Raw genomic sequence first — 27472 nt, 5'->3', positions numbered from 1 at the left:
AAGTATTAACACTCACACACACACACTTATAGATTAGTATAGTTAAAATGCAAGGAGTTCACTACCAGTACATTAAATTAATACTGCTACCTATGGTACTCTATTCTTAAAACTGATAGAGCCGTGCAAAGAAAACAATTAAAATAAAAACCCAAAACAACAGGTTGGTTAGGTTGTGAAGCTGATTTAGAAAACTAATTATAGAATGCTGTGATTAGCCATTGCTAGGATTATACTGTTATAGTAGCCTTAAACTTCTTTGCAACAACTTAACACTACTTGGTTTTCAGTTAGGAATCTTACTTGCGAATAGCTTGCTTTACACAGTTAATGTGTGAAATCAACTAATGCAGTATTGATGTCTGTCTGTTCTGAGTTACTACTTCACTGCTACCTGTTACCACCTTTAAAAGAGTAAGGTGGTTGCAATCAGAGGATGATGTTTGGTGATAAAGAAGAAAATGTGCTGTTATCTGATCAGATAAAGGTTGGAGATGTGCGGGTTTTCTGGTGTATTATTGGAGGAGGTAGCTGCAAAGTCCCTTAATTCTACTTTTCCGTCCAGAGCAAAGAGTAGTTACACAGAAGAAGCTGGGAACCATTTAGAATACCCTACAATCGCTAGTGATCAGGTAGGCAGTCTGTCGGGAATTAACATAAATAAAGCAGTCTGGGCCTCTGACTTTTTCAGCAAGTGCTCAGGAAGTAGTTTCAGCATATATTTCATAGAAAGCCGTAGGAAACACTGGATGCTCTAGAAAGTTTGATGTTATTAAGCTATGACACTTGCTTGAAAACTCATCGATCCAAAAGAAGGAACACTTACTTTATCGTAACAACCCAATTTAAACCTTAAATAAGCAATAAGCTCCTAAGTCTTGCCAAATCTAAGGCATTTCTGTGTATGTGCTGAAGAAAAGCTTTCAGGTGTTTCTGCTTCTTTAAAATACAGCATTTGGAGAGTTGGAGCTTCCAGGTGTCAGGCAGCAGCTGTGAGGTTTTGTGTAGTGAGTTTTAAGGGGGTTATGTCTTTTTTTTCCTTTTTTTTTTTTTCAATTACCTTTGATGGCTTCACTTGTAACTTTGTTGACAAAGTCTTGTATTGTCAAGTTAAAGAACTTGGTGTGAACTTTGTACGTGAAGTACCAAGTGTGCTGATAAACTGCAAGAAACAATTTGTATTTGTATTGCATAGTTTGCATTGGCGAATTTCTGTTGTACACTTTTCATGTCATGCTGTACTCCACGTTGGCAGCAGCTCTCCTGGGTGCAGGCCAGAACTGACCTTCTTTCTGTGCCGAGAGACTCTACCATAAAAGAATGCTTAGACTAGGCTTCCCCTAAAAGTGTTTTGCATTTCTCTTTTGTTAGGAATATCTTTTTGCAGGAATCTTGGCATTCTTCTCGCACAACTCTTAACATTTACTTGGTGCTTATTGCGGTGGGGATAGGGTGGTCGTGAGTGTCCTTCTAAAGGAGAATGGGGTGGCCAAGAGGGATTGTGGGGTCTCCATCTGTGGAGATGCTCAAATCTGACTGGACATGGACCTTGGCAACATGCTTCAGCTGACCCTGCTTGTGCAGGAGGGTTTGATTAGGGGATCTTGAGAGATTCTTTCTGACCTCAACCACTCGATTTTGTGAAAAGTACAGCCTGTGAAAAAAGATTTCAGCCTGTGGGATTGTCATTATAGCCAAGCTTTTAAAAAGGTATTTGTAGCAAAACAAAAGTTTGCCCCTAATTTCACATAATTGTTTGGGAAGCGCAAAAGTCCTGGTCTCAGTAGCATCTTAATTTCAGTAATACATCTTCACCACTTGCTTCTCCTGGCTACAGCAGGACATCTTCCAGCTTATACAGAGATATGAAAACTAAAGTTTTAAAGAACGGCATTTTTAACTGATAACCTGGTCTAGGTATAACTCTCTGGTAGGGACCAGATTGACTGCTAGGTAGATAAAACTATTAATTTATCAGGAAGAAATAAGGACCTGTACATTACCAGGATTGAACATCTGTCATGTTTCCTTTGTAGAAGATAATCTGACAAAAGAATGGCCGGTACACGCCCAAATTTATCTTGAAGATATGACCTGGAATGAAGGTATGAGTGCCTTACTACTTGTTCCCAGTGCTTTTCATTCTTGCTGCAAATAGTTTCTATTTCTTCTTATACCATTATGTTGTCTTATTGATAAATTCTATTTATATTTTCCTCAGATTTAGCTGTTGTGTTGTCTGTGATTACCTGAATTGGAACTTTACTTTGCAATACTTATTTTGTATTCTGTCTTCATCTCTTCCCCCACCCCGCTTGCAGTACCACTTTTCACCTAACTCTCTTCTTATAACTGAGTATTTAGATTGCCAGATTCTTCCCAAATCTCTCATGCGTCTTCTTGCTTTTTCTGTGATGGCAGAATGCAAGTGCTTTAGTGCTTTCATACAGATACTTTTTTTCATCTGACAGTGTGTTACTTTCCTGCCTTATATCACTTTAGCTTTTATCATTTACTTGCCTTCTGAATGAATGCTACTTTTTTTTTTTTTTTTTTTTTTAAGCTGTGAGGGGAAAGTCCTACTTTCCTTCTGTTTTGTTTTTGTTTCCTGTGTTAGCGGTATGTTTTGGAACCATTCTTCACCTGTCTTATGTATGACTAACACCCCTTATTTTTTTCTTTTAATCTCTGTTTCACTGACATACACCTCTTTATTATTTGCTTTTTTTAAAGAGACTACACTGACCCTGGCTGTTTGGTGTAAGAATGCCTCACAGTCACTGAAACATTTTAAGAGTATAGTTATTTTTCTGAGTGACAAATGGTAGCACAGGTACTGATATTTACAATCCAGCAGTGGGAGGTCATTTGCTATTAAGAACAGCTTTGTGAAGAAAATCCAAAATAAATTCTTGATCCTTCTCAAGCGCTAAAGGCATTTTTGTTTTCTTTTTTTGGCAGATGAACAACGTTATACTCTCTCATGTCGATGTGGTGGGAATTACACTGTCTCCCAGAGTGAAACCAAAGACGTATCTTTGGTTTGTTGTGACACATGTTCACTTGTTATCGAGATCCTTCAATGATTGTTTCAATCAAGCACACTAAGAGTTACAAACTTTCTAATTAAAACAACTGGACAAGCAGGGGACAGCATCTCCTAGAGAAATGTATGTTAAAGGAAAGGGGGCACTACAGGAACAAGTTCGGTCGGGCTTAAGAAAGGAAACGTGCCCGTTTGCTAACATTGCTCTGCAGACATAAGGCTTGGGGTTTTTTCCCTTCCACAGCTAGTTATTAAAAACCTCCAGAACAGAACACTTAAGTTCTGTACAACTGGAATATATCTCATGATCTAAATGACATTTCTTGCCCAGCAAACAACAGAGTAGCTTCTTTCATTCTCAGTCTATATCATCTATACATTGGGCCCTACCTCTTAGGTTAAATCCTTTCAACAGCTCAGATGACAAAATTTAATCAGGAGGCATACATGTGAGAATGCTTTGAAGATAATGAAGAGTAGGGTGCCTTAATGGGAAACAGGAACATTTTCTATCTCTATGCTAAATATTTAACTTCATTAAATCCTCACAAGGACTGGAGCCTTGGAAAGAAGTGGCAGAGATTTGCAGATCTAACAGGCTCATTTCTAAGTAGCAAGTCCAGTGCATAGGCACCGTAACAGTGCATCTATGTTAAGTTTTGCAGAAACACTTTTTAAATATACTCTCTCCATCATCTGAGCAAATGCAGTCTTCATTCCTTAGATCAAAATTAACCAGGCTGCTGTGCTCCAGCCCCTACTAGGCATACAGTCCACTGGGCCAAACTAGAGCCAGTTTAAGGAGAACCCTACAAAACACAAGTGACTAGCAGATCCAGCACCCCACTGTTACTGTTTTCAGTTCCAGTCCTAGCATGCCACACTGCCCACATTAGTAAGTACAGCCTACATGTGGCTCTGAATGTGTGACAACATAGTAGTGCATTGCGCCTTCTTCATCCCTTGTTAAATGCGCACCTTGGCTTGTAGTAAAACCCAAAACCTTCTAATAAATCCAAGCACTTACTGTGAACAGCCAGAGGAAACAGAGTAATAGGCGCCTCATATTTGTAGATGACAGCAGTATATCATTCCCACTTTCAAGTTAGGTGTAATCTCAGAAACAGACATCTTTGTCAAGTAATACTTCTGTTTATTCTAAATAAAAATAGTTCCATTGGTTTTAGTAGAAAATGTTATGAAAGCTGGCAATAGTCACTTAAATCGTTCAATCATCAAGAAATCTATGGCCATTGGGGCTTGCACGTAGAAATCCAAAGTCATTCAGAGGCCATATCTGTAAAATAAAGTACAGTTACCAGAGATTTTAATCACAACTCAAAGTTTAGTATTTTCATTTGTTATTGCAATTGTTTCATAAACTGCGTAATTTTTTAGCTCTTTGGTTGACAGGGTACATGAACTTTTCTCACCTCTGTGTTTCTTTTACTAGGAGTAATAAATTCTAGATATTGGAGAAATCATCATTCTCCAACAAAGTGGCCAGAGACAACACTAATTTATATACAGCATGCTTTGCTATGGAGAGCCTCAAAAATTACATACATTTTTTTTTCCAGCCTTGGAAATAAATGCATTCCTAGAAAATATCTTTCAAATTCCAAGTTTTCTAGCTTGTAAACTTCTTAACAACTTAAAAGACAAAGTATGTATTTTTGATCCATCTCAGAGAAGAAAGAATACCACGAACATTACCTCCCACTGAAAGAAGTTACATGAGGTGTACATTTGTGTTTTCAAGATGGGCATTTGAACTGCAAACACCAAACCTTGGAAAAAAATCTATAGGCTTATAGGTAAGCTTATACCATGCAAATAGGCATAAAGGGGTGGAGCGTCTGCCACCAGCTGGGGCTCTCAGCCAAGCAGCTCCTCCGCAGAAAAGGAAGGAGCACAGATCATGACGAGGTACAAGCACAAGTGTCAGAGAATGATGTTCACCAGTAAGAAAAAATTTTCTCTCCAGAAATTAACTATATAGCTGTTCATACTACTGAATGCTCCCAGGAGTACTTTGCTCTGAACATTCACTTAATTACATGTAGGCTGGTCTTGGATGCCAAAAAAAAAAAAAGTAACAGGGAATCAAGGACATTCTTTTACACTTTGTCCTTTGTCTCCCTTGACTGCCTGTGTCTCTTCACAACACATTCTTTCAAAGATGGCACGAGGGGATCAGCAGGAAGAAGAGAAAGAGATGATGTTGAAGAGCAAATGCCCTCTGTGGCTCTAATCCCCTAAAAATCTCACAGCCCCTGCTGAAGAGGAAGCCACCTAGAAGAGAAATGATGCACTACCTTGTTCCCAAAGCATCTGCCAGTATGATGTTTATCTTCCTCGTTTTTCCTTAGAATTTGATCTCAAGGAAGGTATGAAGTCACCTTCCAGGAACAGCAATTACTACTCTCTAACTGAGCTCATGGAACAGCCACAGCACAGAAGGAGCCTTTGCTGCTTTCTGTGTGGAGTGAAAAAGTAATTTTCTCAGTTTCAAGAAGGAAGCATAGTGCCAAGGTCCAATATTTCAAAGCCCATGACTTGTCCCCAGCACTGAAGACAAGGACAGAAGAGGCACAGGCAGTTAAGGATGGGCCTAGCAAGACACAGCATCAACGTACTGCTAGACTAGGACCATAGGCTGCTAGAAGCTCCCTAGACTTGCCTCTGCCAGGCCTCCTGGCAGCACTGTGCTGAGCTGCCGTAGTGGGATTGTGCCTGGGCCCTCGGGAAGACAGAAGGATGAGCCATTCCCAGGACCTCAAGTTCTGTGGATGTGAAAAAGGCTCAAAGCTCTCTTACGCAAGTATCTTGGAAAATACATGTCTCTTTTGGCACCTGCAGTTAGGGAAGAGCGTGAGGAACATCTGCTGATACACAGAAATACACAGAGGTAACGTCCTATCTCTGTGTGTCATTAGCCAGCAAGCGATTTTAAGTTCCACGCAAATACATAGAGATGAACCAACAACAGAAGGATATCTGTGATCTTGGTTAGAAGTAAAGCTACGGAATTCAAGGCTCTCCAGAGGGCCTGTGCTGACTGCAGGCTGGGTGTCAAGTCGTTGTTTGGCCTCAAAGGCAAACAGGAGTAGAAGGGAATAGGAGTACCCCATGTTACAAATCCGAGCTATGCAAAAGCCTGGAGAAGGAAGTTTCTTAGGCCATTCACTATAGCACAAATCTCATTTCAAGCAACTGAAATCATACCTATCGCAACTTGACTGTCTTTCAGTGGAAGTAACAACTTTGTTTTAAATATTGTTTTGACAATTTAGTTTCGAATTCATCACTGTAATCTCAGTGGAAGCGTCAGAATGAAAATGATGTTTTATCTAATCTGTCTGCAGGAAAGAATGTGAGAAACAATACTCATGGTTGGAAACAAGATGGAACAAGCCCTCTCTGTGAAACAAAGGCACGCCACTGTGTGTAGGAATTCCCAAGTCTTTTAAAGTTACAACAGAAGTTGACTGTGACTTGTTCGTTCAGACTGGCTATCCCAATTAGCAGCTACTTCCCCTTGCCCTCCTCGGTTTGGCCTACATAGATTTGATCTGATGGATGGGGGATAAATGGGGCTAACTAGCTCTTTTGAAGATACGCTACAGGTCTAGTTTTGACATGGAGCCTAAGTCCGGGGGACGCACAGGATATCCTACCTAGGACGGGATGAAGCACGAGTTCTGTCACAGTGGGATTCCCTAGGCTTTTACTGAGTTTGCAGCTACTTTGAGTTCAGTGGCTTTTTTACGGATTGAGCTTGTCTCGCGGAGTGGCAGCTGATATGGTAGCAGGGAGAAAAAGGGCAAATATAATCATGTATCTTTATTTCTGTATGGGTTAAAAACCGGTACACCAACACTGACTGAGAACCTTAGGTCTAAACTTCACAGATAAGCTACAGAGAGAATTAACATCTCTGTTTTGCCAGCAATAGGTTGCCTAAACAAACATGGTGCAAGCTCACTCTCTTCTGTTGAAATCCATTACTTCCAAATGATTTGGGGGTTTGCATCCATTATTAAAAATGTAACAGCACTGAAAGGCACTGTCACATCTGCTTTTTCAAAATCCACTTTAAGATAAAGCCACGTAAGCTTCCATTCTCAAGGCAGTAAAAGATTTTTCCGTGAAAGACAAGCCAAGGCCCTAGCAGACTACATCACAAAGCATACATAGGTTTCTTGGCCAGTGGTCTAACTAATTAGCTACCACCATGCGGACTGGCTGTATTCTGCTGTCTTTCACCGTAACGTTCAACGGCAACACACAATAGCAAGATCACTGTATTCTAATGTGAATTACCATAAACAACCCAAACTGTAAACACTCATTTGAAGAATAAACCCATTTTTGCTTTTGTTAGGCACCATATACTTAAATCTCATTAAAATGTTAATAATCACTACTCTACGCACCATCATAAAACAACTGCTGTAAAATTTGGTTGAATAATTATTTTGATTAAGTATCAAGTGATTGTATACTATCTTTTTAAACAGACAATATTCTGGAGTCCTAAAGTACTTCTTTCCATATGTAGTATCTGTGTGTAAATTCTATTCATTTTACAGAGTTTACTGCTTGCTAAATTGAGGGTTCAGCCCTCTCAGTTACTTCATTAAAGTCTCTCAAACACCTTCCTTGTTGGAGTACAAGCTAGACACAAATTTATTGCTGTGGGGAGAAACTGAATAATTATGGCTGCCCATATACATAGGCTCTTATTATATACATTATTTGCTTCAGTCTCCTTAAAGGAGTAAACAGCAGTTGGAGAATTTTTTTTTCAATCTGATTATTAACACTCCATTCTTATTAGGAAGGCTGTCAGCATATTAGCATCACTTATATGTTAGCAGTTAATAATCCAAGCTAAAAAACTTGGGTCATAAAAATAGCCCTATTTAGAATCAGTATTTTTGCTGTGGTGTACATGGTAAGGCAAACAATACAGAGAAGGAACAGACAGCACTCAGTAAACACTAGGGAAGAACTCAAAGCAAATGCTGTCCAGAACAAACAGGTCAGACAAAACTTGGTGGTGGGGCTGAGGGGGACATGTTAGTTGAGGTTTAGTAAGCAATTGGTGATTATGGTCGATAGCTGCAAGGTTTTTTTAAAAAGTCCTACGTTGTGTTCATAAAAACTGTAAATTAAGTATATAAAACTTTGTTACATTGGAAAGATTTAATCTTCCCTGTGCATGTAATACAGCTGTGCTAAATTATGGTTTTGTGGGTGTGCTGAAATATATGGAAAACAGTTTTCAAAACCTTTTTTATTGTTCTGAACGGCACCACTTTAAATCTAGCTTTCTAAAAGCTGTTGCATAAGTCTATAATGCATATTCCTTTGTTTCTTAAACTTTTTACGGAGAGGAAATTGTGCAGTTTCTTCTTTTTGGTAAATGAGTAAATTAATAATGCAGATAATATGAAAAAGTAATTTAGTGTGAAATAAAGCTGTGGAATTGTTGAAACAGAAGAAGGAACAACACAATACTAATACAACACAATATTAATGCAAAGCATTTTTTTTAAATAAAAATGTGGCAGACAATTATGGTGGCACAGATCTGACTTTATGTTAAGGCTTTTTCACACACTTACGTTTAAAAAGCAGCAAGGCCAGTCTAGATGTCTAAAGTATGTATGCAAGTCCTAGAAAGATAACCTTTTCCTTCATATATTATTTTTTTAATCTATGGAACCATGCTTCAGCTGCCCTTTCCTACCATTTTGCAGAGGCTAGAATCAAATTAAGGATAGAATGTATATCTATGCAGCATATGTGTGTGTGTGTGTTTGTGGTTTGATTAGGTTGGGATTTGCTTGAAAAATAATTAATTCAGCTTTCTGAGGCAGTGACTGCTCAAAGAGTGCTCCTCAAAAAACAAGTCCTCCCTCAGCAAACCCCACCGTGGTAGAATTATCCTTTTACAGCAAGTGGCTGGTGTGTTCAGGCTTTCCTGTACATCTGCTTTGGCCAGACAGTTAATGAGGCAACTATTAATATCCAACATGCAGGCATTAAAAATGTATTAGTGCAACTATATATAAATACATATATACCTTAAAACAAATGCGTCCTCTTATCAGTCCATAAGGAACAGGTCCGTAGCACCTGGAATCTGTAGAATTCCTGAGATTATCACCTTCTAACCAAACATGTCCTTTAGGCACCTATGATTAAGCAAGATTGAAATGTAAAAAGAAAGAAAACAGAATAGAATGGTATTAAGCATCGCTTGCTTTACAAGGTATTTCCTGATTTCTGTGTTCTGTACTTCATGACTGTATCCTGAACTAATTTTTTATTGAATCTATTAAGACACAGTGCCAGATTTGGAGGGTCGAGGAGGAAAGCTCCAAAGTATCTGTTCTATCTTGTGCTCAAAAACCAGTGGTTTGCAACAAAAAATCCAAAATGAAGATGTAAGAGGTTAGACCAATGTGACAGGGTCATTAATTTAATAGACTTCAAAAGAGGTCATTAGGATGTTGACTGAAAATCTGCCCTCCTGTCGCAGTAACAGCATGAACAGGGCAGCCACACACTCATCAACATCCTGGGGCCAGCACCAAGGCTAGACCTGTTAGTAGATTCATGATGAACTAACTGGTAATTGATTGTGACATCAATTACGAATAATCTCATCATTTTATCGGAGTAGGCTTGTCAAAGTTCTAATTAAGATCACAGTTCATTCTATGTGTAGGCAGAATCCACAACACATTATATTGCAATAATGATGATCACAAAACAGCAAATCCCTTTTTATAATTTGAAAATTAATGATGGTGACCTTACACTATATGACAAAGACCTTTCATTGCCTATATATATTATGCATTAACTATATTACATACCATACATTCGTGGCATTCACCGACTCAATGACAAAATGAGAAATAGCAACAGAGCTGTATTAGTTACCTTAATGAGAGTATAACGCTTTCATATATGAAAAAGTTGCTCCTGTAAGTCTTAAACTGAGATTTCCACTTGGAATATACAATAGTATTTTGATACATTTTGCTAAAAAACATTTCAGATATAAATAACCTGCTACAAGTTACCAAATGAAATATTTAATTATTTTTCTAATCTGTTTTTGTTTCTAAAAATTCTACACCAGACTTAAAATTTAAAGATGGCAATGTAATCTAGATAATACTTAATGTGGACTTTACGTTAACGTACATTTTCCCTTGAAACATTACTGTGCCCACAATTCAGAGAAAAAAGTTACAGAAATTAAAAAAAAAAAAACAACTTCACGTGAAATGCAGAGTTTGAGCAGTATAAACATAGATGTTTTAGAAATAATGGACTCGTAAATACTATAGTCTACAGAATTCAAGGATAACAGACTAAAAATAAAATGCTGCTATAGTAGTAAAGTCTGGATGTAAAGAATAGAACCAGGTCCCCCAGCCAAACATTTGATGAAAATGCAGCTGAAGTGTAATTGTTGGTACTTAGAAGTATCCGGCCAGGTAACATGTACTGGGAGACCCTTACCTTTAAGAAGCCTTTTGGGCTCTTGCTCAGCCATGCTCCCACCTGCCAGTGACCAGCCGGGGCTCTGAGGACAGGGTGCCACCCCAGAGTCCTTTTGTTGAGCTGTGGCAAATAGATAAGCAATGGAGCAAGAGCCAACGGTTTGCCTCCAACAGTGGCAAGGAGAGATACTTGCCATGGAAGGCATTTGTGAGCTTGGCCATCTTCTCCCAGCCACCCCCTTGTATTCCTTTAGTACCCAGGACAGGCGCTGCAGGCATGCCGGAGGGCACACAACCTTGCCCTATCATTTTAGAATAGAGATGTGGAGTGGTAGATTAAACCCTTTTGAAACCTACTGATACCGTCTCCTTCCACAGTCTCCTGTTTAAGGAGTGCCACTTCATTTGTTTTAAAGTGATCTTCTAGTTCTGTCAAGGTCCTTTACTTCTTGTTCTCCCAGTCTTTCAGTACAGGAATTCCATATGCATCTTGCCTGCTGCCTGTGTTCCTGTAGGCTCAGGAGATTGCTGGCCATGTGCATGGAAGCGCTTTCTCTGGGAAGGCCAGTTGATTCCAGCTAAATGACTTTGGCCCTCCTCCTACCCAAGCAACTTCCCAAACAAAATAACCAACCAGAAGTCAATTTAGAATAAATACATTTTAAAAAATTCTATGCGGAGTCAAGTGACCTGTATAGAATATACACCTCAGCACACGCAGACATGTTTTTGACAGGTTTCTATTTAAGAATGTACCAACGTTCCTATTTTCCTCAAAAATTCTGTGGTATACAGCCTATTTAGAATGGCCGACAGGAATTGTTAGGTTAGCGACATACTCATCTTCACTTATTTCCAGTGCACCCACCTAAAGCATTCACTGTGTCCACATCTTACCCGAGTTTGGTTTTCAGGTGCACGTTACAGCGCAAAGCAGCATTCGGACCTTTCTGGTGCAAACTGCCCTGTCCAGCATCTACCAGAATTACAAGCCATACCTCAAACTACTCTCATTTTGAAAGACTTATCTCAGCAAATCCACAAAAAGGAGAAGCATGAATTACTAGGAAAGGAAGGGTTTTTAAATGAAATGAAAAAAGCAAACCCACGTTAACATTTCACATCTCTGAAAAAGTGTCACTTCTTGCAATGTGCTACTGTTTCACACACAAGATGCTACCAGCTCCCCTTCTACTTTACTGCTTCCCAGGCTTTCTCACTTTCCCCAGTTCATAAGGGAAACACAAGCATATCCAAACACTTCCAGACCTTCCCATCTTTCTTCCATGCTCCAGAAGTATAAAAAATAAATTGCTTTTGCCAGATGTGGCATATCACTTACTACTTCTACTACCACTAACAACTACTTGTCTAGATGAGATATCCATAGTTTGCATTCCAGTCAGAACATCTGCAAAAATGTATATTCCTGCATCCTGAAATTCACCACTTTGGCTAACTTGCCTAGTTCTCCACGGCAGGTACGACAGGACCCTATACCTCTGGATTTGTCATTCAGAGTACTGCCACAACGGACGATTTACCTGGTGTAATACCTTTGTATGGTGCCTGTCCATCATGTAGGCAGTTCACTACAACCTAGGATTAGGACAAGCGATGAAAATCACGTGAATTACATGAAAATGTAAAACCAAGTACCAGTGACAGGCCGTAATCATTAATAAAAAAAAAGGGGGGGGGGGGGGGGGGGGGAAGTTGTTTACACCCCTTTGAAATAAAGGCTACAGCCAGAATCCTTCAGGGGTTTATGCACCAAGCTATTTCTGGACCACATAGCTGATGTCAGTAGGATTACTCACATCGAATAAAGTTAACTTTGAGTATCAGCTTTTGCAGAATCAGAACCCAATCTGAAATACCTCAAAGCTATGCAAGCACAGTAGCCGCGAATAAGATACACTTTTAACAAAGAAAAAAAATAACTTGGAAACTTGTATTTTTAGTAAGAATATATTAATTACGCACCGATAGGCTGCTATTGCCAAAAAACCCAGGGCAACGGGAAAGCCACTTGCTTGACAATTCACAAGGCTGCATTTTGGTATCTACAGGCCATGGACCACGGACCTCTTGGGCAAAATGAATTGTATCTAAGCAGAACAACTGAAATCACGGTTACTATATTGACAAGAATGCCAGAAACATTTGACTTAGGCTAGGCAGCGTTTCAGTTTTCCCTTACACACAGCCCAGAACTAAGATGCGAAAGTCTCACAAGCCCAGCAACTGATTTTTCACACAACTGACTAGTGGGTCACAGGCAAAACCAGCCATTCCACAGCAGGGCAAGCTCGCGCGAAAACACACTGCCTCCGATCGCCTGCAGATTACTGCCTCTGCCTCATCAATCCTTGTGCCTCTGGTCTTGTGCAGATTATCTGAGGATTTATTTCCAAGGAACAGCAGTTCTCAGGCAGAACCAGTTATCTGAGGTGCAGTTTATATGCATGAGAATACAAGACACCGAGCAGACACATGACTCTTCCCCCTTCTCCTTTCCAAGGCTCCGAGGGCTCCAGTACAGGAGCTGATAGACCAGAAGGGCAAGATTATAATTTAGAGAACAACCGAGTTTGTGGCGGTGGCTTATTCTGTTCCAGCTCAGATAAATAAGCATCTTTCACTGCAGCAAACTGGCTACCTTTGCAGGGCTGTTGTTACTTTGTGGGATAGTTAAAGTGGCAAAACTGAAGTATAGGTCAGGTATTTATGCATACTTATTAGCATAAAACGTTAATTTACATAAATGGGCAGGGGGGGATCAACAAAGGATTTTATTCTTTTGGTCTGACGCCAAACTTTGTTCTTTGAGTAATCTCACCAGCTTTAAGAGATGAGATGCCTGTGCTGCATTAACTGGCGCACTAGAAAACCACTTACTGCGAGTAAGATTAACAGATTAAATTATCTGCCTCAAAAATATCCCCAAACTCAACTAAATGAAAATGGGCTTTTGTGGTTTGGGTTGGTTTTTTTGGTTTGTGATTTTGGGGTACTTGGAGGGTGGGGGGTGGGTACTAGAGATGGAGAAAATTGGGGGGTTTATTAAATAAATGGGGAATTATAAACATTAATATCTTGCAGTCTCTCCTTTTGGAATTCCAAGCAGTCTGTGTTTGTCAAAGGGCATCAGCATGTACAATCAGCTGGGTGGGAGCAGATGAAGTTTGAACTTTCATAAGGTCACAGGTATTCACATCACCTCCAGCAATATCAAAGTTTCAAACTTAAGAAGAACTTTAAATCATTCCCATCTTTTCTTTTCAGTGCAGAGGCTTCCTTCTTGAGCTATGATAAGAACTAATTTCAGTGCTGGACAAAAGAATAAAGTCTGCAAGTTCTCATCTATCCCTACTAAGGTCTATTTAAGTGCCTCCTAGTTTGGTACAAGCAACAAATGTAATTGCTTCATGGCCTGCGGGTGCTCATTGAACAAAAGAAGCTTTTGTGAATAAACCACAGGTGTTACCTTTCTTGATTAAAGTGAAATATGATGAAAGAATCTACAATATCAAATGACAAATTTACTAAATACTGATTAAATTGCCTTATTTAAGTAAATTGCATCTAGTTAGGATAAAATATACACCATAGAAATGTAGGAGTTTGTTTTATCGCTCTATACTTAAAGTCTCACATAACTATTCCTTAATCCTTTATTTATTAATTCAGAACCAAGAGTGAATAATGCTTAGCAGATACCCTTTTTTTAATGATCCACTTGCTGTAGGCACTGTTTCTGTAGACTTATCATAAACGTTCAGATTAAGATTGCCATCTATATAAAACCCAACATTAATTAGCTCAATGTTTTCAAAATCAGCATAAGCATTTACATTTCCTTTCTCATGCTGAAGCAAGCTATGAAATGGTAGCAACCACATCAGAACTCTAACAGCAGAGCAGATCTTAAATCAACAGCTTCTAGGTAAAAGGCTGGAATTTAATACTTCTTAGAAGTGTATGACAGAATGAATTTACCTTAAATTCACAGGCACTTCCATAAGGTTTAGCGTTTTCCTTTTACTTATTGAACAGTTTGAGCTGCTTATGAATAAGACAATGTGCTTGTCCCGGTTTGTTTAAATACACATATTAAAAAGAATACATTATGACCTCGGTCCAGATTATTATGAGAAAGACGACAATGAAACACTAACAGGTTTTTACTCAAATGAAATCCACTGTGATTAAATATTTATATTATTAATTCATTCTCTATCTTAAGTCACTGGCTGTTTTAATAGAAAATTTATAAAAAGGAATGATATGAAGACTTGTCTATCTTTAGGTTTTGAAATGAATTATTAACAAATATTAAAATCACATAACCTTAAATGGTAGCAGTGTTAACTCATGGACTACAAGGAAACTAAAAGTATATTAACTTAGATTTGAATTTGTAAGACTTTTTTCTATCACACAAGCATACCAGATGAGCATTGATCTTCAATAAAGATTGGGGGAAGATTTTACAGTAATCTGTGGAAGCATTCATAGGTTATTTGAATGCTGGTTTCTAAACCATTGTTGCTCCTTCTAAATTTTGTGTAATGCACAAATAGCTACCGCTGTCCCCAAGCTTGCTTACTTGGAACTCAAAGGGTTTGATCACTGCACTCCCTTCTGTATGGGAAAGGGCACAGAATTTTCATGTCAGAAATAGCTATGCCAGTCAAATGATGACAAAACATGCTTTCTGTTACCACTTTGGGGCTATCGCAGGATTCTCCAAATGTGTTAAATAATAATTCAAACGCTTGCATGCATTGTTTACTTTACGTCTATAGATATTCTCCTTTAATATTCAGATCTGGAGTATATTAAATACGCTGATCTGAATCAGCCTGAAAAGCTATATATTCAATTTTAAAAATCTCTAGCTGCAACCCTCAATTTAAATTATTAGCCAATGTTCCTTTTCTAAAAACATTATCAGCTAAAATTAAAAGTAATAGAATAAAAACTATGAGCACATATTACTGTCATGAAGAATAATGCACAGATGTTGCACATGCTTTCTTCCCTCTTTGCATTAAAACAATGGTTCTCTTTTGAAAACAAAATCATTTTGCTTTAAAGAGTGAAAAAATATATTAGCTTGTTAATCCAATACAGTTTTGAAATGTTCATATTTTATAGATGTTCATAGGCCAAAACTTTCAAAACAAATCTCCTAGCTACAGTTAGGAACTCCTGGGAAAAAAATCAGAATATTTCTGTGATTCATCAGTCCAGACTATTATTAGCTTCCTTGATTTACAGAAGATTGATATTTTGGAAGAAAATACTGATTACAAATCCAGCAAAGATTACGTAGCAGGTTACACAGACTTTTCTCACAGCAGTCATTAAGAAGGATTTGATGCTTTTCTTCCCTAGAAAACAGATGATGTAACCGGGTCACCCTTAAGTATAGGTTTGAGTACAAAAAACCCACAGGTTCAACCCGCAACTGGAACTTCCCAGTTAAAACCCAAACCCTGTTACCACCGCTGGCATGTCCTGGCCAAGGCATACGTGTACAGAGTGATCCAGCTAATAAGCCTGGTAGCAACAATTGCCGATAAATACTCTGGGCAGGGGGAAGAAATCTTCAAAACATCATCCACCAGCTCCATCAGGAGAGACCTGAACCTCTGCTCATCAGTCTGAGGCCTCAGCTCTGCACCGTCTCATCATTTAAGCCTAGCCTTACATAGTACGTATAGAGAAGGACCTATTTCATTTTTTTCCCTCCATTCTGACATGAAGAAGATACAGGCAGGATAAAACTTGTGTTCAAAATCTTCAGTGAGTCCTTGAATAGTTGGTTTCATCATCGTGAGCAGCCTCCTAGAAGTTAATATTGCATTTGGAGCAGAGGAATAACAATCATAAAATCTTGAAGGTTCAAGCCAATCTGACACCAGTGCAACCAAGACACTACTCCACAGAGGAAAAGCATCTAGTACTATAAATTCAGAAATGAGTGATCTTGAAACAACTTTCCCTCGAATCAAGACAGAGATTTTCTGTATGGTTTCCCTTCAGGAATAATAAGTTGGCTAAACAGAAGAACCAGGGCCATGTGTCAGAGCCTGGGCAGTGCTCTCCCCCACCTCGGTGCAGCTGTCTCCCCTCGGTTCAGACCATGGGGAAGAGCTGTGTAAGGAAGAGATGTCAGAGACCTCGGTGCTGTGTTTAAGCTGAGCCTCTCGCTGCTGCCCCATGCCTGAGCTATGGTGTGGGCATGCCCATGGCTGGCCACCCACCTCCCTGAGGTCACAGCCATGAGGACAAGCTGTGGGGAACAGCACCAGTGCTGTCGCGTTAGGTCAAGCCACTCATATGTTCCTGAAATACCAAAAAAACCCCAAACCACAACTGCAGAGGTAAAAAGACCAATCTACTTGAGCAGAAGAAACCCTGGAGATACGGGGAAGTAGATTGATAAAATTCTTTGTTTCTTTTCCCTTGGATAATTTAGTTTTGACAAATCAGAACTTTGATTTTAAATTACTTCCCAGAAAACACAAGATTAGCTCTAGCCATGGACTCTGTACTGGGATACAGAGGATCTGCAAACTGAACAAGTACGTCAAATCAGTTTTTCTTTCCCACCAAACATTTAGCGTACCTGCTGCTTAAAATTGTGGCATAACTTTATCTCTAGAACACTAGAACTAGGGAGAAGAAGAAAGAGTAAGATATTTCCTTTCTCCTGACAGACAACTAGTAAAACTTAAGTTTACTGAAATACTAAACCGAGTGTAAACTAGCTATTAAGATACTAAGGACAAAGAACTAGTGTTTTGAGAACTTTCTTTAAAATATCCTAAATAGCAATTAAAAATAAACTGTCCAATGGTATCAAGCACTCTAAAATATCAAGTCACTTTTCAGTGTCTTGTGTTGTGCATCCAAAATCTGTAGTACTGTCTAGTGATGAAGATATTGTGGTGTTCGCATTAACACTACGTTACTCTTAGTACCCACACAATATTCTTACTGCATTTGACAAGGACTGTTTAAGAGTTAATAGCACTGCGTAAGACCACTTCTCTGATCTACAAACACAGTAAGATGCATTACCTTCAGAATTATGTTAGCTCTAGAGTTAACCACAGGATGAAGAGATGCCATCTCCGCAATGAACCTCATTTTAGCACAAGGTAAACACGCTTCCCCCACATCAGCTAGTCTCACAGCATTAGCGGTGTGTTGTGATTGATTACCAGCAGAGTGTTGCTGAGATATGGATTTGTATCTCAGCTTTTTATCACTGCGACTTGCAAAAGGCAGTTCCTTATTTACAGACTCTAGCTGTATTAAGTGACATTATTAGGTACTACTTTTGTTTAAGTGACACAAAGGCTTACCATATTGGTAGTTTATGACATACAAGCTGTTTTAATCTGATGACTTACCCCTCACTTTTTCAATTTGTAAACAGGAGCTGCAGCACAAGAACATATGGTACTAAAGAAATTAAAGCTAAAGTAAATGGCATTAAAACAAATACAACAATAGGATACTCAATCTGAATTACAAACCTGGATCTGTATTAAGACTTTTAAAAACAGGAAATAAAAACCTCAATTAAAAAAAGACCTAAAAGGTTGATTTTCATAAGATCATTTCAGGGGTTTACTAGATTTGAGTAATTTCCTTATTAACCCTCATTACTTAGAACTTATAGTTGAATGAATAAATCAGTACAGATATTTTTTAATAATTGCAACTAGGTCTGAATACCACACATTACTAAAAATCAGTTGTTTACCTTTTTAACTTTTGGGTTCGTAACACATTGCTTCTGGTACAGTAAAAAATACATTATACATTCTCAAATAAGTATTACAGTAAATTCACTTACTTTTATCTATAAACACCATCACTGAGCACAAAACCAAAAAAGAGCCCAGCAAAACTGCAAGCCTAATACTCATACACCACACCAAATATCAATTAAAAAGCAATGAAAAGGAAAAAAATACATTTTCCTAACTTTCTTACACTATAGCAGCTTACTCAAAAAAGGAATTTCATTGTACTTTTTATGTAAATTGGAAGACTTCCCTCAGTATTATTATGCAGATGAGCTCCAACCTCTAGCATATGCAGCATCATATACCATAGAGGGTCCAAAGTAAAGACATTCCTTATGTACTTTAATTTAAGCATGTGCTTAATTTATACCAGTTGATTTGATATGTGGGATTAGTTCCATCAACTTGTAATCTAGCGACTCCAAAGACAGTGTTTTGGTACAGCCTTTCACACAGTGCACTCTGACAAAAAGAATTTTTCTCATACAACGTGTGACTTCAGCTAAGTATTGCAATAAAAGTATTTTAACAGCACTATGAAGACTTTCATGTAACTTCCACTGCTATACTGCATTTCTACCCAAGTGAAATATCTTTTTTCAGAACAATATATTCAACTTCTCTGTGATTTCTTTATTTTTATTATAGCTAGGAAGGTTGGTTTGTTGTGTTTGCTTTCTTTTAATCTACAGGTATCTACTTGGTTGTCTGCGGCAATGAAGTGTCTCATCTGCATAATTTTACAGAGAGGAAACTGTAAACAGAGTTCTCCGATCTCCTATCTATACACATATAAGCCATCTTGAGAAGTATATTTATGAACGAAACAAGACCGGAAGCAGGACCTGATTTTAGCATTCTCTTAGGCTTCAGAACAAGGATCATTTATGACAGCGCTTCTAAGCGCAAAAATCCCCAACTTAAACTCTATACAATATGCCAACGCTAACATTGACAGACTCAATGCAGACTAAGCACAATTCCTACTGACATGAGTAAAAAATACTCCTTTTGGGGCGACAAGAGAAGCAGCTGCTTGGAGGTGGTTTCACTCTCAGCTGTGTGAAGTACATTGTACCAATTCCGACATCTCCCCTAGCTGGCCAACTCATAACACGTAACCCTTGGCTGGCAAACACCAGCAAAGAATGAAGCAGAGGTCTGAACTACTTAATTTGGTACTATTTCTGGCATCTGATACTTTGTATTTACTGTACTGTCCTAAGTTTGCAAACTTGACAGCAACTGCTCACTACTACTCCCCCAAACAGGAGAGGAGCCAGTCAAGGAAAGCCGAGCAGTTCACTGTAACAACAACAATCCATCCTTGACCTGGCACACCTGGGGGTCACGGCATCCCAGTATCACTCAGAGTTTTCTCATTTTAGGAAAAGCAGTTAGCAGCTAAATAAAACCCACAAAACTCGTGACAATTTCGAGGCTTTGCTCACTGAAGGAGTGCCTGCAGTTGCACCTTTCCCTGGCAGCCAGGCACCCCGAGCAGCCCCTCAGGCCATTGGGAATCCTAGCCAAGGCCTTTCCTCAGTTTTGACAAACTTTTTTTCCAAAAACCCAACCCAGGTTAATCCTTCCCAAGGAAGTATCAACAAAACAAATAGCCAGTTCTCTGTACCTCTGCTGCCACTATTTGCTTTGAAGAGTTTTGTGTCTGAATTAAGAGAAAAAGCGCACAGCACAGCAATTCACTGCAATAAGGAATCTGATCAATTACCTAAACAGACATGGATCCCTTCTTCCCTCCCCAACAAAAATGATTTACTTAGTGAATAATCCAGTGTACTTTATGAGCCTAAAGTGCAGATACCTCCGTTGAGAATATAATACTGCTTCTGTAAAGGAAGTGTCTCCTGAACAGATGGAAAGATTTACCTCTTCAACAACCCCTACAGATAGGGGGAAAGCAGATACGCACTAACAAACGAAAGCATTTCCATTTAGATCATTTCCCCCCCCCCCCAGATACAAGTTATGATGCAAGAATTAAGAAAGCTTGCATGTCACTTTGCTGTATTTCCACACATTAGCCTTTATAAAAATGGAAATGGACTCAGCATTCCTCATTCTCCTTGCATTGTTTATTAAAATTGAAGACAAGAAATCTTGTATCTGGTGCAAAGTTGTGCTGGATATTCATTTGATTCCCTTAGGGTTTCCAGAAAGGCTGACATACTGCTAAGTGCAAATCTTTCCTGAACTTCCTTTGCAAGACTAAATGAGGAACAAGATGCTTAGAGGAAACTCAGTTTGCATCTTCTATCAGTGTACATAGAATCCAGACTTCCATTTCAGCTCGTTCCGCTCTGGGAAATTCATATTTTATCTAAATTACTACTCCCATAGGAGCTAGAAAAATTCTTCAACTTGCTAAGAAAGGTGGGCTGGGGTTCTTCGGGAGTTTTTTTTTAGTTCTTGGTTAAGTAGTAACAATTTGATTTATGGAAAAAATAAATTATCTGTCTTCCCCTTCAAAACATAACAAAGAATGAGTTCTTTCTGACCACGAGTAACAGAAGTGTGAACAGAAGCTCCAGCGGTACTGGAACTTGATCAGAAGGGCAGATTAGAGGCAGGTGCCTCAAGTGTCTTGCCTCAACATTGGAAAGGAAGAAGCAACAAATTCAACTCCTCAGCACAGGGTATGAATCTCCTTACTTTCTGGTCCTAGGCCTTCACTAAAGCTGGACACTGAATCTAGACGCAACATTGACAAGAATTTTGCCACTGATTTTAGTAACAACAGCCTCCAGCTGCTTAATGTAAACGACGTGCCAGTACCTTGAGGCACACTGGTGGCAGTTGGCTGTCTTTATGGCAGCTACACTTCTAAAGGATTTATCACAAACTGTAGCTGGCTGCAAGGAATGTTCCATTAAAGTCTCTCCCTTCACAGCACAGGACTTCAGCTATGGGCCAGATGCTAATTCGTCTTACCCTAACTGTAAGGATGAAGTGGATATGAAAAGACAACAGAATATCCTTCTTTTAAGACTCAAAACACCTGTGCAAAATCTGGTGTCATCACAAGGTGCTGAACAGAGGTAATGATCAAATATGGTTTTGGGAAACAAACCCTGCATTTTTCTGTAATCATGATTTCTGATGATTTTTCTAGTGATAGCCTAAAAAGAGGAACCTGAAAAGATTTTCTTGCAAATCTTTCCAAACTTCCATTAAGTATCTGCATAAAGACAAGTGAGTATTTTTTTCTTTTTATTTCATCTTTTTACCTGGCTTTTTGGACAAGTCAGGAAAATTACTACTTATCCAACCACACTCAGAAAATTAAAATTCTATTATATTGAAATGTGGAGATACACTAACATATAATTTTGAAAGCAAAATCCTCAAAGCTATTGCAGAGACAAAATTTTCACTTCTTTAGCATTTAAAATACAGAAACAGTTTTGCCTTAAGACCAAGCCCTTAAGTCTGCCATCTGTACTGCACTTTATGCAGAGAATTTTAGAATATTCTTCCAGGGAAGAAGACCTAAGCAAAGGGCAGAGCAAAAATATCATCTCCTTACACTTCCTACAGAGACAAAAGACTGAGAGACAGCTTGCCATAGAGTTTACATATTCTATTTTACAGTACCTGTACAAGAATAACAACTTATGAATGTCATACTTTATGATTTATGATGATACTCAAATATTGCAAAACCTTTACAGACTACCAGGCCTATTTCAGTAATCATTAATTTACAAAGCAAGAAACTAATACTTACATAGCTGTGACTCTTAAGGAAATCTGAAGGGTTGCTTGTGCAGACTTTATCCCCTTCCAAGCCAATTACTCTTTTACAGATATTTGATTTGGGGTCATTTGGGCTTTTCACAATTACAATATCTCCTCTGAGAGGAAAAAAAACAGAAACAAACAGAACTCTAAATACAAACTGTTTGGCTGAATACATGTGCATCAATGTGTATACTCCAAAAATATTCATGTACATGAAGGATACTTCCTTCTGCTGAAAATTCTTGTCTAGTTTTCATTTCTTCAGTTTTACTCAGGGTGTAATTTTACACACCGTTCTTAAAAGTACATTTGGAGAGAGTCTTTGTTATTTAGATCATATATGAAACACTTTAGATGTCATTTTAATTGACAATGCTCTGATGAAATGAGTATCATTTAATTTGATCCTGTTGCTACATAAAGATGGAACAGAACAGATTCCGTGTTCCTAAATGTTACTGACCAAATGTTGTATTTCCAATGGGACTTCAAGTATCTGAGTTTATAAGACCTTACATTATTTTTGCTTCCTGATTATATACATTAGACTGTACAGTGAAACAAACCACAACAAAATGGGTGAGGGCCTTGAGCCTACTGTGCTGTACACAGAGTAATAAAATGACATTTGATAAATGGCATTTATGCCATTTGGTCATTTTCCTAATAACTTCAGCAAGCAAACCTACAGCTTGCTTTTCAAGACAAAACTGCTTAGAGAGGAGAAGTTACATTCACACAATAGAACGGTTTTGAGGGGTGGCAGGGAAATGGGAATTCTTCCATTTTTTGGACAAAGCTGTAAAAGTGACAGACTATATCCTAAACAAATTTCGACAAGTCATTCAATTAACTTCCAGCAGATGCAATGAGAGAAGGTTTATGAAAAATTACAATTTAGAAGCAGAAGAATATATGAAAAATAAAGGGTGGATGGAATGTGGTTATTGACAAGCTCTGGCAAATGTAATGTAAAATCTAGTCTCAACAAAGGAGCATACTTTCGAATGCAATAAAAGTGGCGGCTAAGGTTCTCCGAAAAGACAATATCAGAATTGTGAATGGTTGGTTCCATTGAAGGTCCAGAACACTGCAAATTAAAAATAAATGAGACAAAATTACTATTTCCAGTTACTTTTATCTAAAATACATTAATACTCAAATTATTTGCTAATAAATTAGAAAAGGGATAATGTAAAGAACAACTAAAAAAAGTGAGATGCTCCAAGGAACATCTGATACGTTTAAAAGGTAAGAACAGACTCCAGAGCACCTCTGACTGTTACAGCTCCGTATTTGCTCAGGATCGGGCCCAAACTGCACTAGGCTATGAGTGCATTATGGATTCGTCAATTCGTGGAAATTACCAGGATCGGCACTCCAAGCTCTGCCAGCCTACCCCTTACTTCAGCCTCTATTTAAAAAAAAAAAAAAAAAAAAAATCACAGAAGCTGCAAGAGCAGCATACAGCCAAACTCCACTACGTCCAGCAGCAGGAGCTGCCAGGTTTAGAACCTGGGGAGGAGGGGAAGGAGCACAAAACATCCAGAAATCTGCCCAGAATTGGAAACAACAGCATTTCCAATGGCATTATTAGCGATTCCCGTCTCTCTGGAAGAATGTACTCTCTGCAAAATGCTTAATCATAGTTTCCCATTTGCTTCAGTGATGCCTCAAGTAGTAACTTAGCAAAAAATATGACTGCCTAAAGTAGAAAGCACTTTCATAAAGGCTGGACCTGCCTCCAAAAAAATAGGCATTTACTAAACACACTTCATTAAAGAAAATGAAGAAACCTGAAATATCCGCGTTATCACATATAACAAATTCAGTACTATAGTTTTATTTTCTTTTAAAATGTCATGAAAATGAAAAGTTACCACAACAATTCCTCCAAGGTACTCAAAGGCACAATGCGCTATGCAGCCATATTGCACAGTATACCCCAGAAATCGAAAGGTTTTTCCTAGGACATTGCGAAGCATGGTACAGTGTTACGTCGTTCAGCTGGTTCTAGTCTACAGTAAAACAGAAGAATATCATTCATTTGGTAACAAACATCCTATCATTTAAAAAACTATCTTTTGTATCTAACAACCGATGGACAGTATTTTTTTAAAAAAGTGAATAAAACCAACAAATGATCAGATAGATCTGAGATTAATATTGTTTAAACAAATGCCATCAAGAAGTTTTTATTACACAGAACCTTTCACATGTACAATCAATGGACTCCTCTCACCAGCTTATCAGTGTGATTCAGTTGAGTAGGAGCTCAAACAAAAAATAAAAAAAATCTTTGCCAAACTAGAGAAATTAGTGGGAGAGAATGGTGTCAGCTTTCTGCTGACTCAGCTGGGCTTCTTTTAGTCAAGACTGCTTACCTACCACATGTATCTGCAACAGATGTGATAACATCCTCCCCTCCACTAGATCTGGCTGAATGGAATCTGGAAAGCTCTACCCATACTTTAAATGCAGGCTTTAACTTCCTGACTGGACCATATATTATAACTCAGATGCAGTTATTTATCAAATAACACTTGATAAAGTTGTTTTAATCATGTGAAGACAGTGCAACTTAAAATAGCTGATTTTCTTCAAGCCCTAATATTTGAGGCTGAACTCAACAGCCAAACAGCGAAGCATCAAATCATCTGAAATGATTTCAATATGCTTCACAACTGGAGTTACATTCACAGAAAACTGCAGTAATAAAGTAGTCAAGCAAAACTTTAAAAGTGACATGACAATCAAACAAAAAAAGTTTGAAAAACTAGACAAAATTAAGGATAATAGAGTCCTGAATGGCTTGCCTAAGACTCTACTAGAAAAATAATAGTTTTTGATAGGATCTCTGGAGGTTTTGCAGAGCTTTCCTTTGACAAGACTTCCACTACCAAAACACTTGCATATAAAAATAAGGTTTTAGGTCTTTCTGTTCTCAGCTACAGTACAGCAGCTTAAGTTCTGCAGCACATACCACTCCAAATATCTCTTGACCACCTCCCCCAAATATTTAAGTCAAACTCTAATGATTAGATATAATTCCTGCAGTGATAATCTGTTTCTTTACCCTAATTGTTAAGATTTATATATATATATTTATTTCTCTTAAGGAAATGAAAAACATATACCAAAGTAACTCAAGCAAGTTTTACATTCTGCTAGAAACCTGTCCCCCTTAAACTCAGTATCAGCTTTATCATGAACTAAAACCACAGCAAGGTTTCCCTCATTTACTAAGATGGGTCAATATAACTTGCTAAACAAATGCAGTAACTTAAAAGGAAAAATAAAGAAAAATGCTGTGTGTACAACATAATCTACTTAATAATGAAGTAAAGACCTCCCCTTCTACATTTCATGATGTTTTGCTATTCAAATGCAGGAATTCAAATTCGCACAACTGTCTCTAGAAGTTAATGGGAATTTTGCCTGAATACAGTCAAAAGTGGCTTTTGTTCTTTGCATTAAGTATTTATAAAGAAATATACAATCATTTTTGGGGAAAAATGTTCTCTATCAAGCTCATGTCCTTGCTCCAAAAAGATGTACTTGGTTTACGTTAAAAAAAAAAATTTCCAAAATAAATCCCTTACTTAAACCAAGCTGTGATTCATCATCCTTAATACTAGCTAATAAGTTTCACAGTAACAACCCAAGATACAACAGAAATAAGAAAACTCTTGAATTGTTTTGTTAGCACATGCAGTGCCCAGCACACCACAGGACACCCTGTAGAAACTGAAACAGCTTCACTGAAAGCAAAATGCACTTTCAGCAGAATTTATTCTGGCGAGCCAGAAAAGTGGTTTGCTCTTCTCAACCCCGTATGCTATGAAAAGCATGGACCAACTCCTTGCTCTCAGGACCAGAAACACGGCAAGCCCAGAAATGTGTTACAGGTGATAAAAGGAAAATTGAGTGACAGCAGATCGATCCGAGTTGCACAACTAATGTGAATTAATGAACACAACCATCTTTTCAGAGAAGTCCATCATCAATACTTCTTAACAGCACCCGCTGAAAGGCAGCCTCACATTACCTTTCAGCTGAGATAGACAAAAATACTGCACAACTATCCTGTATTTCAGATCCATGCTATCCAGAAACGTTATATAAATATATTAAGACAGCACAGAAGTCAGGCACCTGTGGATATTCTAAATAAAAAGTAATTTTATAAATATTGCATTACATTGACCACAGTAGGTAGATATTGTTGACTGTGACAAATGGAATGTTAACAACCGTCTCATTAAGAGAAAACGTAAACCTCTCATGCCAACAGCTATCAGACTGTAACTAAAATATCTGTGTATTATGAAACTACAAACAACTGCTGTATGTCCCTGAAAATAAGTTTCAAACCAGCTTCAACTGATTTCCTGTCAGACTCTGGCTGACACGCACTTCCCAACAGTTACACTGAACACGTTGGTTTCTCTGATGTCTCTAAGCAGCTCTGAATTACGAGGGATCAATTTTTAAATTATGCAAAGAAGCACAGAGGTTAGAGTGAGCTTTGCCTACTGCTAGAGCTGCCATGGTATAAAACAGACCACAACAGAAGAGCATGCGTGAGTGAAGAGGTCTAAAATTTTGTTCCCAGTTGTCTTAAAATAAATTCTTAACTCCCAAGACATGGATTTCACCAGTCCGTTTATAAATGTGGCACAATGGAATTTTTAAATTCTCAGGCTTATCAGATGTTCATGATAATGATAAATTCTTAGCTCATGTAAGACGTTTTATTACTACTCAAGAAAGTTAATTTCAAATTAAGACATATATATATACACACTTAGATTATACAGTTTCAACCTAACAGGATAACTTCAGTAGATTGGAGGTTTTGTTTTTAACATTAAGGTCCATCTTCAGACATCTAATGGCCATTCACACAGAATAACTAAAATCCTGAAAGTTTCCATGTAGTTTAAATAACTTCTCACTAATAAGTGAATGGTTGTAGCAAGAGTAAGCCCAGTTAAAAAAAAAAATCAAAACCACACAAGTCTAGTTTATTTTAAAACCCCACAGAGTATTTATCTTACAATTGCTCTAGCTTAAGCATCAGTAAAATATATTTTTTTCTTCAGAAAACTATTTATCAGTACATTTTTAAAACAATGCCATATTGTTCTTCCCAAGAAGGTAAACGGCTGTACGTTTTTCCACATGACAATTTTAATATAAAGTGCTGTCAGCAGGCAACTCCACCAGATACAGCATAAGACCATTAAGCACAATAAAACAAATTATTTAAGTCACAGGCCCCTTGAAAACTTAATGGATCT

General features: G+C 38.1%; 2 protein-coding genes across 4 annotated transcripts in view; one reads left to right on the top strand and one right to left on the bottom strand.

Moving 5' to 3' along the window:
* Positions 1-8297, top strand: part of DNAJC24 (DnaJ heat shock protein family (Hsp40) member C24) — a 42701-nt gene extending 34404 nt beyond the window's left edge. The window contains exons 4-6 of one of the 2 annotated variants that reach the window (XM_040607887.1): positions 2037-2105; positions 2962-3170; positions 6415-8297. In XM_040607887.1, the coding sequence (XP_040463821.1) occupies positions 2037-2105; positions 2962-3086 (194 nt within the window). In that variant the 3' untranslated portion in view covers positions 3087-3170; positions 6415-8297. Of the gene's footprint in view, positions 1-2036; positions 2106-2961; positions 3171-4499 lie in introns of both variants that reach the window. The other variant, XM_040607886.1, reaches the window with a different exon arrangement.
* The window catches only part of IMMP1L (inner mitochondrial membrane peptidase subunit 1), a 36511-nt gene continuing 13217 nt past the window's right edge, over positions 4179-27472 (bottom strand). For both annotated transcript variants that reach the window (XM_040607884.1, XM_040607885.1), the window contains 5 exons: positions 24050-24187; positions 23171-23259; positions 22156-22282; positions 9142-9252; positions 4179-4343 (listed from right to left, as the gene is read on the bottom strand). In XM_040607884.1, the coding sequence (XP_040463818.1) occupies positions 4275-4343; positions 9142-9252; positions 22156-22282; positions 23171-23259; positions 24050-24154 (501 nt within the window). In that variant the 5' untranslated portion in view covers positions 24155-24187 and the 3' untranslated portion in view covers positions 4179-4274. The remainder of the gene's footprint in view (positions 4344-9141; positions 9253-22155; positions 22283-23170; positions 23260-24049; positions 24188-27472) is intronic.

This window comes from Falco naumanni, chromosome 10 (assembly GCF_017639655.2).
Source record: "Falco naumanni isolate bFalNau1 chromosome 10, bFalNau1.pat, whole genome shotgun sequence".
Taxonomy (NCBI): Eukaryota; Metazoa; Chordata; class Aves; order Falconiformes; family Falconidae; genus Falco; species Falco naumanni.
The sequence above is the reverse complement of the archived record's forward strand: the minus strand, read 5'-3'. Positions and strand labels throughout refer to the sequence as shown.